Here is a 19,509-nt window from a genome sequence, read left to right on the forward strand (position 1 = left end):
ATTCAAGACAAGATTCTGCCGATTTAGGAGTATTTTAAATAAAAAGTTAATTAGTTTCGCTACAACAGAGCCTTCTAGAGAGGTCTACTGCTTTAAGATGGCGGCTGTTTACTTACGCCGGAAAGTCTGTCATTTCGCATCTCTGTTCAATAATACATGTTCTAACACCGACGTCGTCTGTCATTTTGCATCTAGTTCTACATATATATGATATCTACTGTAGCCGTATGTTTTTAGCAACTAGCAACTGGGTGTTGTTTGTAGCGGCTGTCGGCCGCAGTCAGGTATGATTGTTTTTTTTATCTAGCGGCATGAGTTGAACATGATATTTACTCTCAGTCCGTTCCTCATTGCGTCCCAAAGACCGCGCTGACTGTGTTTTACTTCCGCTTTACCTGGTATAATTAAATAATCGGAATTTGGATATTTGTGAATTGTTCTCGAATCTTCCACAGCCGAATCGCGAATAATCTAAGAATCGGAAATGTCGCACGCCTCTACAAACCACAGTACCGTATATCAGGAGGCATTCTCCTAAGTCTTTCTGATAGTTTTCGACTGGCCAGTTTGTAAAATAGTATTATCTTTGGTGTGGCGTGGTTTTATTTTCTTCGTCATGATGCATTGACTAGTGTGAATTAAAACTCAGGAGTGATGTACAGTTCAGAAAATATGCTTTGACAAAGACTGCTATGGTTGAGATATCGGAGCACCTGTTCTATAGACCTCAAAACATAATTTCCTACTGTCAGGGTTCATTTAGTGACATAGAGCAGCTCACGGCACGTCACAACTGATTACAATGATGGCCTATTCAGCAAAAATGTGTGCTGACTGTGTTAAACAAAATTGATGAGATGTTTACAAAGCCGAAGCTTGGAGATGCTTCATAAAGAAAAGAGATGGGGATGAGAGGAGATAAATAAATGAGACTCACAATGTAACAATGTCTGCATTGGCCGCTTCCACCGCAATGGCCAGCGGTGTTTTCTCCTCTATGTCTGCAGCATTTTGATTGGCTCCTCTTTTCAAGAATAAGCACACTTGCCTGAAAGGGAGACGCAACGTATTGTGTGCCGAACTTAAGCGCATGAATCAAAAAATTCCAAAAACCAACCCTGTGCGTCCCAGCATGGTGGCGTGATGCAGAGGTCCTCGACCTTGAGCATCTTGCTGATTCACATTTGCTGCATTTTGAAGTAGAAACTCACAGGTTACCAATGAACCCTGAAATGTGACAAATATATATATATACAATACATATAACTACCAAGAACATTAGTACATTTGTCATTTTTCACTGTGCTGGTGAAGCCTGCTCACCCCCCGCACAGCCATAATGAGTGGTGTCCGCTTGTCATCTTCTGTGTTGACCCAGTTAACTGGAGCTCCGTGAGCCAACGCCTCAGCCATGTCGGGCAGACTGCGGGCACACGAAGCCCAGTAGAGCTGAAGGCCTGAACTGTACTCCTTGGGCTCGCAGAACACCATCTCCTTACAAGGTGATGGCGGAGGCAGGGTGGCTGGCATTGGCATGGGCGGACACTCAGCAACATCTGAATAATAAACATGAAACATCTTTCAAAGTGAATCCTTAAAAGCAACTTAAGCCATGTCCACACACACAATGATCTCAAAAAAAACAAAAATCTAATACAAAAAAAAAAAAAAAAGAAAAAGAAAAAAAAAATGATTTTGAAAAACTAAAATTTAGCCAGTCCTTAGTCTAAATTATATTTTGAGTTCACACTGCAAAATCCATCGACATACCATTTTAATTCATTCCAGGACCTGGTTTGCAAGTCGAAATGATCGTATGTCGAGTGGGATTTTCCCATATGAATACATTATAATTCGATTAATTTGTTCCACAGCCCAAAAACCTACGCTACATCCTTAATGAATACTGCTTTTCTGGAACAATTACAGATAGCAGTTACACATAGGAAAACAAATACATTTTGAACAAAAATCAGAATAATAATAATTATGTAATGTGTCGGGTTCTAATGCGGCAGTTGTATTTTGCATGCTGTTACTGAACGCACCGGGTGACAGACGTCAGAAGTGCGAAAGAGTTTGTATTTTCTCTTTGCAAGATTTTGAAAAAATATTGGAACAAATTAGCCAATCATTAGTGTGAATTATATTATTTTGAGTTCACACTGAGAAAAAAAACAGGATAGCTAAGGTAACATTGTTAAATATACAGTGGTACTGTACCTCTACATACCACATTAATATGTTCCAGGACCTGTTTTTTCCAAGTTGAAATGTTCGTACTTGAAGCGATATTTTACATAACACGTTATACAGAATACATTATAATTCGATTAATTTGTTCCACAGTCCAAAAACCTAAGATAAATGCTTAATAAATGCTTATATTAATAATTATGTAATGTATTGAGTTCTAATATGGCGGCTGTGTTTTGCATGCTGTTCCTGAACGCACTACGTGACTGACGAGCAGTGTTGTTAATAACGGCGTTAGAGTATAACGCTGTTACTAACAGCGTTATTTTTTCCAGTAGTGAGTAATTTGCTCATCTCGGCAACCGCGTTACCGTTACTGAGGATGTAAAGGCGTGCGTTACTATGCGCTAATACGTTGGTTGAATGAAGCGAGAAAAGTCAGTGAAAGACAGACTCACGGAGACGAGAGCAGAGAGGGAGTGGGGAGGCGGGACGAGTTGTGACGCCGTTGCAAACGCAATGCTAGGTGCCTCCAATAATAGCTGACTATAGCCAAAAGTAGAGCTGGGAATCTCTGGGCACCTAACGATTCGATTACGATTACGATTTAGAGGCTCCGATTCGATTATAAAACGATTATTGATGCACCCCCCTCCTTTTTTTTCCCTCTTTTTTTATTTATTTTTTAATGTTTTGTACATTAGTTCCAAAATTGTTCAAAAATACTCTCAGGCTAAACCACACTACTATTTCAGTATCAAGTTAACATATAGCAGTAAACAAATAAAAACAACATTAAATAAAAAACTCCAGTCCACATTCTGTATCAGCAGCTTTAAACTACATTCAATTAATTTAATGTTGTGAATCAACCGTTAAATTTGTTAAAATTGCTCCCGTTATTCCATAATTTCCCTTTTGCCTACTTTCGACATGTGAAAGTTTTAAAACTATTTTAAAGATAGATTCAAGTCAATATTTTACCGATTTAGGAGTATTTTAGATAAAAAGTTAATTAGGTTTGCTTGGAAGGTTCGCTACAACAGCCTTGCAGGGAAGTGTACTGCTTTAAGATGGCGGCCGTTTATAACGCCCGCATCTAGCTTTTTGTAGATGTGCTGCTAACACTACCAAATCTATATTGCATCTAGTCCTATATAAATGATATCCACCGTAACACTATATGGATGTACTTGTAGCAGCTTTTCGGCAGCAGTCAGGTATGTTGTTGTGTTTTTTTTTCTCATTGCATGAGTTGAGCTAGAGCCGTGAGTTGAGCATTGGCATTACCCGAGGGGCCGGGTAATGGGAGGCATGATGTTTAGCTACTCTCGCTCCGTTCCGTCCCGAAGACCGCGCGGCGCGCTGAGTGTTGTGTACTTCCGCTTTACTTCGCATATTTCAATAATCGGAATTTGGATGTTTGTGAATCGTTCTCGAATCCTCCACGGCCGAATCGCGAATAATCTAAGAATCGGAAATTTTGCACACCTCTAGCCAATAGCCTACAAACTATGCTCACGTGATGCTACGGTAGATATCACATGTATATAGAACTAGATGTGAAATGACAGACACGGGGCGCGTCAGAATATGTATAGAGAAATAGATGCGAAATGACAGACTTGCCGGTGTTAGTAAACAGCCGCTATCTTAAAGCAATTGACTTCTCTAGAAGGCTCTGTTGTAGCGAACCTAATTGACTTTCTATCTAAATACTCCTAAATCGGCAAAATCTTGACTTGAATCTCTCTTTAAATGATGAAACAGTTTTAAAACTTTTACGTGTCGAAAGTAGACAGAAGGGAACTCATGACGGGAGCAATTTTAGAATAGAATAGAATAGAATAGAATAGAATAGAATAGAATAGAATAGAATAGAATAGAATAGAATAGAATAGAATAGAATTGTATTGTCATTGTCAGCAAGAACGTTGTCAACAATGAAATTTTACGTGGCACTCCAGTATAAAAATATGTATTAAACTAAAACAAAATAGAATTAATAATAAGAAAATAGATACTCTAGTTCTATAAGTGAGTAGTTATAGCTTGCTTGAACTGAATACTGTATGTGCAACATGGTCCTGAAGTTAACAGCGTCATTTGTGCAAAACAAGAATAAAATGTGAATAAAAATTTTCTATAAACAGAACAACTTTAACGGTTCATTCAGAACATTAAATGACTTCACACCAGTTACTTTGCCAAGTAACTACTCTTACATTCAGGTAACTGAGTTACTAAATTACTTTTTGGCACAAGTAATTTGTAACTGTAATTAATTATTTTTTTAAAGTAAGATTAACAACACTGCTGACGACACATAGAGAGAAGTGCGAAAGAGTTTTTACTTTCTCTTTTCATGTTGTTGTTGGCGTCGGCTACGGCGGACAGTAGCCGTATTGTGTTGCCAAGTTTGAAATAAATGATTAAAACCCGGCAAAGCCGGCAACTTCCATGCTGATGTTAGAGTAACATGTTTTTATATATAACCGTGTTTGTGTGGGTATGGCTTTAGTTGTGTTTCTTTTTCTTTTTGTTTTTTTTACCTGCATCTGCCAAACTACTATTAGAGGGGGTGGTGACCAGCATTTCCCTACTGCCATCGGCACTTTGCTGGATGCCACTGTCAGCGCTTTTGACTGTTGAAAAAGAAAAAACGTAATGAACACAGATGTAAAACAAGTTAATCTTTTTTTTGTTTTGTTTTAATGTATTTTTGGTGACTATTTCGAATATCTACCAATTTTATGTTTTACGGTCTTTGTAAAACAGATTAAAAATTTTCTTGAAAAGCAATGTTGATGATTAATATTACAGAAATATTTAGGATCTAATGTGTTATTTTACTGATTTAAGCGTGACTATGCCCTTTTGTTGTGCCAGCCCTGCTCATCATTATAAGATAAAGTACAAGTTTAAGTACATAATTTGGAATATCTTCTGAAAAAAATGAATCAAGTGGGGCAGGGGTGGTTCGATTGCCTTTGTTAAAATATTTTAGACCTCCAATCAAAAAATCTTGATTTTAGAAATGTGTAAACTTCCATTCATTTCTGAAGATATTGCAGAGATTAGGCAAAAAATGAGAGGATGCCAATAATGATAAGCAGGACTGTGGCTATAACTGAAACATTGCCCTGTATATTTACTAAATTTTCTTTATTCACAGATAAACGCAGGACGTGTGCGGACGAAAAGATTCCCCCACTATCAATTCTTCACATCCCAACAATACGATGACAGTGTATATTAATCAAGGAACCACAACCATGTGTGAGTGTCATTCCCTGCCCCAGGAAAAAGACAAAAAGGAATCATTCTCTTCACACAAAGAAATACTATGTTAGTAGGGTCTGGATGAGGGAAGAGAAGGTGAGCGGATGAAGGGTTGTTAGGATCACAGCCTCCAATTAGCAAGAGCCAAATGGACAAATGGGATGGAAAAGCGGCCCAAACATTAACAGTGAATACTTACTGCTCCTGAGCTTGGAGGAGTTGTCAAAGTAGGAGAAGAGTGAGTGAAGCTCGTCAGGACAGAAGAGAGAGTCCCGCCGGGCCTCCGAGCCACTGGCAACAGCTACTCAAGGTATGACGGGATTTGGGGGATGGGATCGGGCAGGACAGGGTATTGATTGAGCGGCAAGGCGGGTGGGATTGGCAGTTTAAGGTAGGCGGGTGGAGCAGGTATTAGTCCAGCAGCAAAGTACAGCCAGGACGAGAGGACAAAGTGCGACAAAAAAGGAGAATGAGAGAGAGCAGAGAGAGAGACTGGGAAGGCAGAAATCATTTAAGTAGCAGCTTGGTTGACACTGAAGGAGGACTACGAGAGGCAATGACAGGCAAACACATCTTAGACATATGTTGTTCCCAAAGAACACACACTATGCCAAAGGGCTTGTTCGTACAGCACAAATAACACACTAAGCGCACAGGAATAGGACAGGCTTCGATGAGGAAAGGAAGAGTGACTCTCAAGATGTTAAGCCAATTGTAATCACCTCTATCACCCGCAAACCTTACTCAAGTAATAAAGTTTGAAAATTTACGAATTATTACATACCCTACAAGTGTTATTGTTTCTATTAAGGGATTCTTAAACTGATTGTTCCACTGACCTGACTGCCCAGAATTGTTGGAACCAGGCCGAAGTTTGGGGGTGGGTGGCGGAGGTCTTGGGGGGAGGTGCTCAGTACTGCTGCTGAGTCTCTTCTCTTGTTTGCTGAGGGACACCACCTTGTGCCGTAGCTCCTCGTCAGACGGCCTGCGCACAAACCTGCGATCCACGTACTTGGCTTTGATGTAGGCTTCCACTTCATGTCTGGTAAAAAACAAAACGAAAAGATCAAATTAAAGTGGTAGGAAAGTTTTTTTTTAATACTTTATGTTTTATCACCTTAGATGGCATTTTACCAGTTTGCACAACAATTAGTGTTGAAAGTGTCCAGAATTTCATTTTCCAAGCAACTTTAGTTGGTCTAGTTGGGGCTCTTCTGCAGATGCAAGGTTTCTTGCTCTGACAAGATTTAATTCGAATACATTTTGCTTTGATGGGGCGTCTGTGAAGTGGGTGCATCGGTGGGAGGCTCGTGAGCGTTGGCAATGCGTGTGGTGACTTTGACACATCGTGGAGACATGGACTACAATCGCTCAATGACACCAAGCTTCGCTATTTCTGAATTATTGAAAAATATTCACTCACTTCACACTCCCGCTATAGCAGTGCGGGCTTGCTCGCAAAGAGTTGACTTTCAGTTAAGGGGCAAGATTTCGCTAGGACTTCCTGGTTCCAAAATTCTTAGATAACCCTTTAATATTTCTACTCAAAGAATCATTCACTCATTTGACGCTAACGCACTCACACAGTGCATCAAGGTAGGAGGTCATCATCGTCTTGCAAGCGTTCGGAGGCAATTAACAGGAGAGATAAAAGAAAAAAAGACCCAAAAGCAATCGAAGACCAGATGAAGAGACCGATTTTTATCGGTGTGCAAATTAAGCCGGTGTTCTGTAAAATTCTGCACCCTTCGAATATTTTGCTCCCAAAGCTGTTGTAGCAGTGAATAAGCCCTCTTTTACATTCAGTTGGACTCTCAATGTTATCCAAATGTGCTAAATAAACAAGTTACATCATAAACATACATGTGCAACACAAATATGGCTTAAATGAATATTTAACGACATGGCGAAGACATTAACAGTGAGAGAGTAGCGTGCAGTTGTCGTGTGCAGCTAACATGGCAGAATATGTCTGAGAACTTTTCTACATGTCCGCCCATCATCAAACGTAAATAAATATTCCTTTCTTTAAAAAAAAGTTTGGAACTGATGCATCGCGGCCATTTTTTATTTACATTACTAACCCTACATGCGCAAAACCGCAAAGTTGCAATTTTTGATCGGGTGAAAATTTTGACAAAACAATGTCCATGAGCAAACGTAAGCAAATATTCTTTTCTTTAATGAAAGTTTGTAGTGTTTACTTTGGAACTGCTGCGGTCGCGGTCCTTTTGAACATTACGCGCATGCGCAGAAACTGCTGAGTCGCAATTTCGGATGGGGTGCAAAATTTGACAGAACACCAGCTCGATGGCAAATAGCGGTGCAAGGGTGAGGGTTGAGATTTTAAAAAGTCACAATGACAGGAATTGGTCGTGAGACAAAATGATTGTGGTAACCCACAGCAAATGCACATGTAAAAATTTAAACAATGATTTGTCTTGTTATTTATTAAGTGGCATTGGATCAATACCCCCCAGGTCAGCTACCCACACGTTTCACATGTGGATTCACTGAACCCTTCGAAATAAGATAATAAAACTTTTTTTTTTTTTCCAAATTCAAAACAAATATATCTAAGCTAGCAAGCTAATAATTCAGCAAATTCCCGTTCAAAATTCTTTTCATTTTGACATGCTTTATAAACAGGTCAAAATTTTAGACCACTCTGCTCATTTGTCTGTTGCATTCCCTCATACCAAGTGCAAGTCAACCTTCCACTGAGCAAACCAGTTTAACCTCCCATCAGATCGAGGACTAGCAGTTAAAGGAATGGATTAAGCCTGTAAATTGGGAGCAAACCAGTCCAAAACCTGGTCTAAAAAGCCACTTTGCCTAAATTTAATCAGAAAATAGGGCTTTGCGTTTCTTTACCTTAACCGAACCCTTTAGACTTACTCACCGAACCCCTGGGGTTCAATCAAACCCAGGTTAAGAGCTACTGCCCTAGCGAGTATAACCTGTTATGACAATGGATGGATGGATTTGTTTACATACTCTGTGCGGTACATTTAAGAACCAGGATGTGGCAACTTCCAGACAGCTATTCTCAGTGTTCAGCGCTCCCGATATTAGTGAGCATGGAGGAAGAACAAAGAAGGCAGGTACCGTAATTGCATAATAATGCATTGTGACCCATTTCAAAAACTACCGTTTGCAGAATGATTTAACATTGAAAAGTGAAATTAAAAAAAAAAACACAAAAAAAAAAACTTCAACCAGGGCGCACTCACATTTCGACCTCTTTTGCATCAAACAATTTAATGTGCTGAAAAATGACTTAAGTACAACTTTAAAAACAGATGCACTGCCTACTACCAAAGGCAAATCTCTCACAGGCTATTCACTGTTATGGTGTCCTTGAGCAGTGGCAGATGAAGTTTTTTTACTTAAGTAAAAGTACAAGTATCTAAGAAAAGATCAAGACTCAAGAAAGAGGACAAAAGTACTTGCTTTAAAATTTACAACAACAACAAAAAAGTATTTTCTCCCAATGCAAAAATGTGATGTATATATTTTCAATATAAATATATAACCAAGCAGAATAGAAAAAAGTACTGTAATAAAACTGACTTCACTGTAAAAAGAAGCTTAACAAGCTCAAAAAAAACTCAAAAACGTATCTTAATGGCAGATTGCAAACAACTATTATGAGCATACCCCCACCTACTCTACAAGAGTGTGCATCACCCATTTGAAGGCACGCTGCTCTCAATGTTGTTTTTTTAATTGGTCAATATCTTGTTCACCCACCTAATCTTGCTTGTATTTGTGTTGCTCCCTCTAGTGCTCAATAACGGTATAGTTGCACGGGGCTTAATGATTTCGCTAGAGGCATGAAAACTAAACTATCAATTCACAATGAAAGAAAACCAAACAAAAGTCACGTTTAACGCAGACGACAATTTGAAAAGTAGTGGAGTAAAGATTACAGGTACGTGCTGAAAAATGTAGTGAAGTAAAAAGTACCACTTCATATTTGTACTCATGTAAAGTACAGATACACAAAAACGTACTTAAGTACAGTAACGCAGTACTTTTACTTCGTTACATTCCACCACTGTACTTGAGCAATAAACTACTCCCAAAGGCGGCACCATTTTTGCCACGTTTACACATTACAGGATGACTGAAAATCTCCACAGTGTATGATTTTATTGATAGAAAACAAAAGAAAATCTGTCCCTTATGAAAGTATACCTTGGGTCGCCTGGCTGTGGTTTCCTCGCTCCCAGCTCCTCTCGCCGAGCTTCATATATCAGGTTAATAACTCCATTTCCAAGTTCACACATAAGCTGTGAAAGATTGGTTCAGCATGTCAAGGGAAAATAAATCATTGCACTCTTTTGGCTGAAAAAATCTTTTAAACCATGATAAAAGACTGTAAGCAAAGTTAAAAAATTAAAATGGGGTTTATGCTGCTGACTTCTGTTTTTCAGTTTTCCATCTTCACCATACAAAATGACTGGATTGTTACAGGTATGCAGAACAGATAAATGTAGTATTGCACTGCGATCAATTATCCTTTCACTTATCTATTATTGTTTTCAAATTCTTTGCAACAGAATATCTTTTGAAAACTTCTTGTGGGTCAAGCATTTCAACTTAAAACTCTTTTTACCTTAAGCAGTTCTGGCTCCCACGAATCCAAAGTCAGGGAGCGGACCTTTGAGAAATGGACACCCAGGCTCCTGCAGATAAGAAAACATTGATGGTAAGCTGATCACAACTGGCATGTTGAAGATGGCCAGGAAGGTTAATTTCTATGGAGTTTCACATACTGTACAATGATGAATTGAAAGGTTTTAGCCTCTTTATCGCCAGGCTATGACTAAAATACTGTTTATCTATTTTCATTATTTATACATGTGGAAATGTATACAGCGGTTAATTCGTTCCAGGACCTTGTTTGTAGGTCGAAATGGTCGTATGTCGAGCAGGATTTTCCAATAAACATACATTAAAATTCCATTAATTTGTTTCACAGTCCCAAAACCTACACTAAATCCAAATAATTACTGCTGGTACTATTACAAATGGCAAAACAAATAAATTATAAATAAAACTCGGAATATTAATAATAATTCCTGTAATAATGTAATGAATCGGGTTCTAATATGGCAGATGTGTTTTGCGGTGCTGTACCTGAACGCACTGCATGGCTGAAGTCACAGAGTAATAAAGGTGCAGCTGACATTTTACTTTCTCTTTTAACGTACTGTTGTTGCTGGCATCAACTGCGGTGGACAGTAGGCATTAGAGATGGGAATCTTGGGGCACCTAACGATTACGATTCAGAGGCTCCAATTCGATTATAAATCGATTATTAATGCACCCCCCCCCCCCCCCCCCCCTTCGCTTTTAATGTTTTGCACATTTGTTCCTAAATTGTTCATAAATCCTCTCAGGCTAAACCAAACTACCGTATTGGCCCGAATATAAGACGGCCCTGATTATAAGACGACCCCCTCTTTTTCAAGACTCAAGTTTAAAAAAATACTTTTTGAACACCAAATTAACTTTTATACAGAAAATAATTACAGTACATCTGAAACAAATGATTATAACAATATATTTGAAAGAAAAAGCATGTTATTTTGCCTCATTCAAATGTTAATATCTGAACATTTAAATATGTAAACTAAAGTGCAATCACATTCGTAAATGACTGGCTTCTGGTTTTTGAAATGTAAATAAACCAATCTATTGTGATAAAACAAGAAAACTGCAATAACTGCATTAACCATAAGGGGTCCCTTTGGCCTGGGGAGTCAAGTCCAGCATTCGCTCAAATGATATCTGGCGCCATCTAGCGTCATGAATGGGTATGTCTAGACCCCGGATATAAGACGACCCCCACTTTTTCGGTCTGATTTCACTGCAAAAAACACCGTCTTATATTCAGGCCAATACGTTAATATTTCAGTATCAAGTTAACAGTTAAAAACAGTAAATAAAATACTCAAGTCCCCATTCTGTATCAGCAGCTTTAAACTACATTCTGTTGTGAATCAATCGTTAAAGTTGTTAAAATTGCTCCCGCTATTCCATAATTACCCTTCCGTCTACTTTTGACACGTCAAAGTTTTAAACGGTTTCATTATTTAAAGATAGATTCAAGTCAAGATTTTGCTGATTTAGGAGAATTTTAGATAAAAAGTTAATTAGGTTCGCTACAACAGAGCCTTCTAGAGAAGTCTACTGCTTAAAGATGGTGGCTGTTTACTAAGGCCGGCAAGTCTGTCATTTCGCATCTAGTTCTCGATACATGTTTTAACACCACCGTCGTCTATCATTTCGCATCTAGTTCCACATATATGTGATATCTACCGTAGCCATATGTGGCCGTATGTTTGTAGCAACTAGCAACTGGGCGTTGTTTGTAGCAGTTGTCGACGGCAGTCAGGTATCATTGTTTTTTTATCTAGCAGCATGAGTTGAACATGATATTTACTCTCGATCCGTTCCTCATTGCGTCCCGAAGCCCGCGCTGACTTTGTTTTAGTTCCGCTTTACCTGGTATAATTCAATAATCGGAATTTGGATGTTTGTGAATCGTTCTCGAATCTTCCACGGCCGAACCGCGAATAATCTAAGACTCGAAATTTTCGCACGCCTCTAGTAGGCATGTTGTGCTCCACAAGTTCTGAAATAAATGATTGAACCTAACGTAGTTGGCGATTTCTTTGGCAGTGGTACCACAATAAAAATTGTCACCTTAACTTATGAAGACTGGCAAACGGAGGTCAGAGGAGGAATATTGTCGAGCTAGTTCATGGATGTGCACACCACGTTCATTCATCTTCATTTTAATGGTAAGCCTCACCTTTTTTCTTATTTTTTGACCACGTGCACTAACCTTCTTGAAACCCGTGTTGATTTCTCTCACTAGAAAATCGGCTGTGCATCCGTCTTGTGGCAAAACAAACTGCGGCACTGTCATAAATCATCGTATTTCAAGCATGTCGTCGGATGTAGAAACAAATGGCGTGTCAAATGTTACGTTGGATGTCGAAAAGATCGCGTGTCGAAGCGATCATATGTTGAGGTACCACTGTATTTTGCATTATAAACAACTTAGTTTTATATCTGATTAATCACAGGTATTGAAAACGACTACAACTGTGCAGTGCAGACTAGATGTTACATTTTGAGGTTGGAAAGTTATTTAAATATAAAATAAAATCCAGGATATTTTTTCCTACTGACATTACATTTCTGAAAACTCTCAAGATCAAGATTTCGCAAGAATATTATAGTGTTTTCACCAAGACAGAGATGGCAAATGATTTAACGGTTTTGCTGCCAATATTTTTTTACCTGTGAATTCCAGAGCACTGGATACAAAGTGTGATGCCCAGATTGATGCTGGCCCATCGTGGATCTGGCTGGCCACAGTCACAGCAACAAGCGTTACCCGGGATTGCAATGACTTTCTGCAGGGCACTCTCCCCTTTCAGTGATCGCTCCTTGGGCTCCCCACTAGAGTCTAAGCTCCCAGTTGATGTGGAAGACTTCCTGTCCAACTTCTGCAGTTGTCATGTTGTAGAAACACAATCATGATTAGTTCAAAGTTCTTGCACACATGAGCATATTACTAATATGCAGTACTATGTGATATATCATCATCGTTACTTTTTAATGTGAATATTTTTCAACCATGCAGTCAGCTTTATTGCATTTTTTTGTTTTTTTTTTGTTACCTCAGCATCTTCGCCCTTATCACGAAAGGCAGTAGCAATGCTGTTCTGGACTGCTTTGATCCATGCCTGGCGCAACTTCTCAGAGTCTGCTTGCATCATGCAACTCCTTTTGGGACACAGAAGCATCACACATCTGCCTTCTGCTCAATGTGAGCGAGCAGTAAGACTGCACGAATAGGTTCTTGTGCAGTGTATTTGTATGTGCACTTACTTGGTGGGTGACACCACCTCAAAACAGAAGCGCCGCTCTAAATCTTCACAGTGTTTGACTGTGCATAGCCTCAGGTCTTCCACAACTACAGTCGGGTTGTCCTGGGGACACAGAAAAAGCAGTAATCAAAACCTCTTTTTCTCTCTTTGGCTTGCATGCACTTATTTGAGAATATGTATTTAAAATTAGCAGTTATTCACTTTCAAAATATACTGAAGGGGTTGACTCATTGGCTTACATACACTAATTTGAGAATATGTATTTAAAAGTAGCAGGTATTCACTTTGAAAATGTACTGAAGGGGTTGAGAAATCTCATCTGCAGAGCACCGCCGGGGGAAAAAAATATATAAAGCCCTTAAACAGTCCAGAAAATTAACAATTTGGAATTACATGCAACATTTATTTATTGCTAAAATTAGCTGTTATGCTTTAAAAATAAGCAACAGTAATAAATGTATAGGGGAGGTCAGTGCGCTGGGTGTCACTTACCTTAAATTTTTTCTGGTAAACCAGCTGATTGTTTTGGATGGAGAACCACCGTCTGTAAAGAAATCCCAAATTAGGAAGCAGGGGTAAAAAAAAAAAAAATCCATACTTCAGATAAAGTACTTCAACGGTATGGGAGACTTCATTTTAATATTAACACACTTTATGTGCTATATGACAATACAGTGAAAAGACAACACGGACAGACAAGTGAAACCAACACCAATGAGCTTGGTGTGTGACGTGCGTGTGAATGTGAGTGAAACAGGTTTGCGGTTATAAAGGACACATAAATCCCAGAACCACACGGGGGGGCCTAGTTAATGACCTACAGAGAGCTGGGACCACAGTAACAAAGGCTACTATCAGTAACACAATGCGCCGTCAGGGACTCAAATCCTGCACTGCCAGACGTGTCCCCCTGCTGAAGAAAGTACACGTCCAGGCCCGTCTGCGGTTCGCGAGACAGCATTTGGATGATCCAGAAGAGGACTGGGAGAATGTGTTATGGTCAGATGAAACCAAAATAGAACTTTTTGGTAGAAACACAGGTTCTCGTGTTTGGAGGAGAAAGAATACTGAATTGCATCCAAAGAACACCATACCCACTGTGAAGCATGGGGGTGGAAACATCGTGCTTTGGGGCTGTTTTTCTGCAAAGGGACCAGGAGGACTGATCCGTGTAAAGGAAAGAATGAATGGGGCCATGTATCCAGAGATTTTGAGGGAAAATTTCCTTCCATCAGCAAGGGCATTGAAGATGAGACGAGGCTGGGTCTTTCAGCATGACAATGATCCCAAACACACAGCCCGGGCAACAATGGGGTGGCTTCGTAAGAAGCATTTCGAGGTCCTAGCCAGTCTTCAGATCTAAACCCCATAGAAAATCTGTGGAGGGAGTTGAAAGTCCGTGTTGCCCAACAACAGCCTCAAAACATCACTGCTCTAGAGGAGATCTGCATGGAGGAATGGGCCAAAAAACCAGCAACAGTGTGTGAAAAGCTTGAGTTAGAGTTACAGAAAATGTTTGGCCTCCGTTATTGCCAACAAAGGGTATATAACAAAATTTTGAGATGAACTTTTGGTATTGACCAAATCCTTATTTTCCACCATGATTTGCAAATAAATTCTTTAAAAATCAAACAATGTGATTTTCTGTTTTTTTGTTTTTTCCACATTCTGTCTCTCATGGTAGAGGTTTACCCATGTTGACAATGACAGGCCTCTCTAATGTTTTCAAGTGGGAGAACTTGCACAATTAGTGGTTGACTAAATACTTATTTGCCCCACTGTACATACACATATACACACACATATATATATACACAAACCCACAAACTAGTCGTGTGCGATATGGGAAAAATCCTTTCACGATATGGGTTTTCCCCCCTCTAACTTTTCTCATTCTTATTTGCCACATAGATAAGTGCATGCATGTAGACAATATTACTTCCCCCAACCCCCAACAAAGAAACCAATTAAAGCCAAACACTTTGGCTATTATTTCTATGGAAATAAAGAACAAATTATCCTTATAACACTTGGTGCATTTCGTCCATATAGTAACCAGCATTTTCATGTCATTCTCCTGAACACAATGCCATAGAGTTCTCAATGTTTGTGTCTGCGCGCGAGCATACATACATGTATAAACCCAATTAATGCAGGTAATGCCAAAAAATATAATGGTATAATGCAATAGTAATAACAGCAGCTAGAGTCGTCAAAGATGAGAAGAGAAAAAAAGATGAGTATCGTACTTTTCAGCAGGAATGGACAGAGGAATGTGCCTTTGTGGAGAGTTTTTGACTACTTTTCGGATGAAGACAAGATAATTAAACGGATAAAAGACATGCCTCTGTCGGCAAGAACTGTTCGCGATCTTACCAACACGATGTCAAATTAAACTGAGGCAACGCAAGTGCAGGACATAAATGCGGCACTGTTTTTTCTCCCGCTTTGGAGGAGTCAACAGACGTAAGCAATTTATCCCAATTCAGCGCGATTGCAAGGTTTTGACCATGAAAGGGACAACAAGCGGGGAGGATTTATTCAAGTCCTTCACTCAGTTTGCTAAAGAAAAAAATCTACTGATGGATAAACTTGTTTCGGTGTGCACTGATGGTGCTCCGTGCGTTGTGGGGAAAAACATGATTCGTGGCGCTTCGTGAACATGAAAAGAGATGCATACAAGTTTCTCAACGCCTGCATGAAGCTTAACCCCACCAAGTATCAACCAGACAACAAAGCCATCAGCAAAACCATGCAGCACCTCAAGTCGCATTAATGGTAAGAAATACATAATCATTGATTAGCAACAGCATAACAACGTTATTAAAAATAATTCAGAGACTAACCCAAACCCTTGCACTTTAAAAGTGTTGAAATTACATTAAATGCACACGTTACTTGTATTTTTAATTTTAAACATATTGTAGGGCTTTTATGGAATTACATTTTAAAATATGTGGTGTTCATGGCTCTCTCAGCCAAAAAGGTTCCCGACCCCTGGTCTATGGCATAACACTTTACCCTTAGTCTATATTAGGGCTGAACAATATTGGAAAAAACTTACATTGCAACTTTTTGGGTGTTTGCGATATATTGCAACATTAAAACTAGAAAAAATTTCACTTGATGTCTTGAATAGCTCTGTTTGGGAAGACTTTGGTTGACTCGCCACGTTTTTGTATTACTGTATTGCACTCATTATTTTATTAGATTGTTCTTCGTGTGTTTCCCCCTTGTTTTTCTCATTTATTCTTGTATTCTTATTTTTTTTCTTTATTTTATATTCTTTAAACAATTTATCATATTCATCATGATAAAAATGTTATTATAGTTTCTTTATATTTTATTGTTGCAATATAGATTTAAGGTGCTTCAATTCACTTTATCTGTATTTATTATTCATTTACTTAAGAACTGAAAGTGCAAACATTTGCAAAACCGCGATATATGTCTGTAATCTTATAATGCTGTTTAACCCAGGCTAAGGGAGTTTATCTGAGAATGATGAACACTGCTGTATATAAAAGGGATACAGGAACCTATGTCTCTGCACACTTGCTACTTTTATGAAGCAAACCAAAATTTAACGTGTTCAAAAAATAATAATGATCGCAAATCCTGCGATAGGACTATTGCGCATGTGCACATCGCGATGGCGATATTCAAACGATATTTTATGCAGGCCTACTCTACATGCAATTTATCTACATATATAAATCTATTTATTCATTGCAAAGAAGGGTGTGTGATGCATTAATGAAAGACGAGGGGGCTGTCGTATCTTGGGATTTAGTCATCTACTTTCCTCTTACTAAAAACTGTCCATGGCGGAGAATTGGTGGGACGGTTGAGAGGGGTAAGGAAATCAAAGGTCTTTGTCTAATCAGATGAGAAACTATAAATTACTGAGTATTATAGGGTGGTTTATTTAAATAAAGGAATCATCGTGTCAAATCATGATGCTATGAAAATTAAGTAGTTAGAAAAAAAAACTAATAGGTTGCTGTAGTGGGAGGTGGACAATGTGGTGTAGTGTACTGAGTGGAATGTGATTAAAAGGTTAAAAAAATAATGCTACGATAATTAAAATTGTTTTTTTTGGTTTTGTTTTGTTTGTTAAGACGACAATGGAATGACTGTTTTTAATTCTGTAACTATTGGTAATCAGATAAAATATAAATGCAAAGAAAAGTAGAATAGTGTAACAGATGAATTGTGACCAAGTGGAGTGATTGTCATTTTCAGAGGAGTTTGTATTTTGTAAGGGGATGAATTCTGTTGATTTTTCCGTGTTGAAAATGTAGGGTGTTCCGAGATTTCCAATTCATGAGGAGTCTTCTGTACAATAGCTACGAGAAGTGAACAGGTGAGTGATTGCGGACAGGTCACCTAGCAGACAGAGGGAGGGGGGGAAGAGTGATGTGGCAGCCAATGATCTGAGATTGTGTTCCAATTATGTTAACCTTGAAGTGGTGGAGGGGTGTAAAGTGCCAAGTAGCATGAATATAGGTATCAATAGCGTTGTGTGAACAATTTGAACAGTTCCCAGATAACGAGAAGCTCATTTTTTGCTGTTTGTGACATAATAAGGTTTTACAGGTCTCATCCGATCAGAATCAAATTTTTCACCGTTTTAGGCAGGACTAGGTCTTTAATAAGTCACCTGGTTTAGGTTGGCACCTAATGACGATTGTTTGCAATAACCAAGCAAATCAAGCATAGTCTCACATCCCTACCCTCGAATTGTCAATGATTTTCATCATATCTGAAGAAGTCCCGTGACTCTCAACATACCTATTCCATGTTTTGAAGGCATTGCTGGCCCTCTTAAAAAGATAACCTTCCATGGCGATGCCATTATCCGCATCCACGTTGTATTCCAACTTTGTGTCGTCGGTTGAGAAGTCCTAAATTGGGAGGAAAGAGTGATGAAATAAAAAGCAGCACATGTTTGAAAAACAGTTAAGACGCACAATTCATTGCAAACTCTGTTTTAACTGATTGCCTTATAAGGTGATGGGTGAGACTGTACGTTTTTCCAAGTAAAAAGAAAGGGTATTGAGTAGAAAATGACCTAGAAATATTCAGTGCTTATGATGATGGCACGCTTCACAAACAACCTCATTTTTTTAAATAGAATGAAGTTAAAATGCTTTTCCTCAGTTTGATGCTTTTTATTTGCTTTCAAATGCTACACAAAATACTACACATTTTATACATTTGGCCCAAATTTCATATTTCACAATACAATTGTAGCAATTGCCAAGCAGCACATTCCTAGTGCGCCGCTGTAAAACAATCTAATGTGTTGTCATGGAACCTTCACTGTTCTCGTATGACTTCAACTACCTGAGTGAGCTATTATTACACTGTGATAAAATCCCTCTAGCTTCCTCCGCTTCAAATGACATTGAACACTGGGATGCGAGCATGTGTGTGATTACGTATACCCTTGAGGAGTCAGTTTACGTCAAGGCCAATTGACCTGCCAACCATTGTAGATTGCAATATCTCTAATATTGCAATCTACAGGGGTTGGACAAAATAACGGAAACACTTTAAAAAATTAACAAAAACTCATTTAATATGGTGGAGGTCCACCTTTTGCGGCTTTAACAAAAGTGTTACAGTAATGAGCAATGCAAAATGCCAATTGATTTAAGTGCGACTAACGTGCATTACCAACTTTGTTTACGTTGAGCCTATTTTTTTAGACCATGCAGTGAGTATTGGCATATTCTGAAACATGGTTTCATGAAAGCAACTCAAGAATGACCCGAATTTGTTGAACCCCCAACAACCCCATCAAACCACTATTTCATAACACACGCACGGGTGAATACCACAGTCCGCATGACACACACTAAGACAACAGTGATTTATTTTTGGGTGCAAAACAAAGGTCTTGAAAAGGGCAATGGGAAAAGTCTCACACACAATTGAACCGTCATCTCTTGCTTAAGGTGGGACACAATTTAGTGGCCAACCATTACATACACCTATTGATAAAAGGTTAAATTTCCATGAAAATAGACCGCTGAAAAATTAACTCAAGTTTGGACCATGAACACATACTCCAAAAAAAATAACTCAATTGCAACACTCTTTCTTGTTCACT

General features: G+C 38.8%; 1 protein-coding gene across 4 annotated transcripts in view; it reads right to left on the reverse strand.

Moving 5' to 3' along the window:
* The window catches only part of LOC130918568 (arf-GAP with coiled-coil, ANK repeat and PH domain-containing protein 2-like), a 76,655-nt gene that overhangs the window by 13,058 nt on the left and 44,088 nt on the right, over positions 1 to 19,509 (reverse strand). For 3 of the 4 annotated variants that reach the window (XR_009063783.1, XM_057840371.1, XM_057840370.1), the window contains 13 exons: positions 18,186 to 18,298; positions 13,884 to 13,935; positions 13,393 to 13,493; positions 13,182 to 13,287; positions 12,799 to 13,007; positions 10,100 to 10,169; positions 9,679 to 9,773; positions 6,318 to 6,520; positions 5,678 to 5,779; positions 4,749 to 4,841; positions 1,324 to 1,556; positions 1,118 to 1,227; positions 938 to 1,048 (listed from right to left, as the gene is read on the reverse strand). Coding sequence is in view for 3 of the 4 variants with exons in the window: in XM_057840371.1 (XP_057696354.1) it covers positions 938 to 1,048; positions 1,118 to 1,227; positions 1,324 to 1,556; positions 4,749 to 4,841; positions 5,678 to 5,779; positions 6,318 to 6,520; positions 9,679 to 9,773; positions 10,100 to 10,169; positions 12,799 to 13,007; positions 13,182 to 13,287; positions 13,393 to 13,493; positions 13,884 to 13,935; positions 18,186 to 18,298 (1,598 nt within the window). In the remaining variant the exon portion in view is untranslated. The remainder of the gene's footprint in view (positions 1 to 937; positions 1,049 to 1,117; positions 1,228 to 1,323; positions 1,557 to 4,748; positions 4,842 to 5,677; positions 5,780 to 6,317; positions 6,521 to 9,678; positions 9,774 to 10,099; positions 10,170 to 12,798; positions 13,008 to 13,181; positions 13,288 to 13,392; positions 13,494 to 13,883; positions 13,936 to 18,185; positions 18,299 to 19,509) is intronic. The other variant, XM_057840372.1, reaches the window with a different exon arrangement.

Source organism: Corythoichthys intestinalis, chromosome 7 (assembly GCF_030265065.1).
Source record: "Corythoichthys intestinalis isolate RoL2023-P3 chromosome 7, ASM3026506v1, whole genome shotgun sequence".
NCBI classification, from domain to species: domain Eukaryota; kingdom Metazoa; phylum Chordata; class Actinopteri; order Syngnathiformes; family Syngnathidae; genus Corythoichthys; species Corythoichthys intestinalis.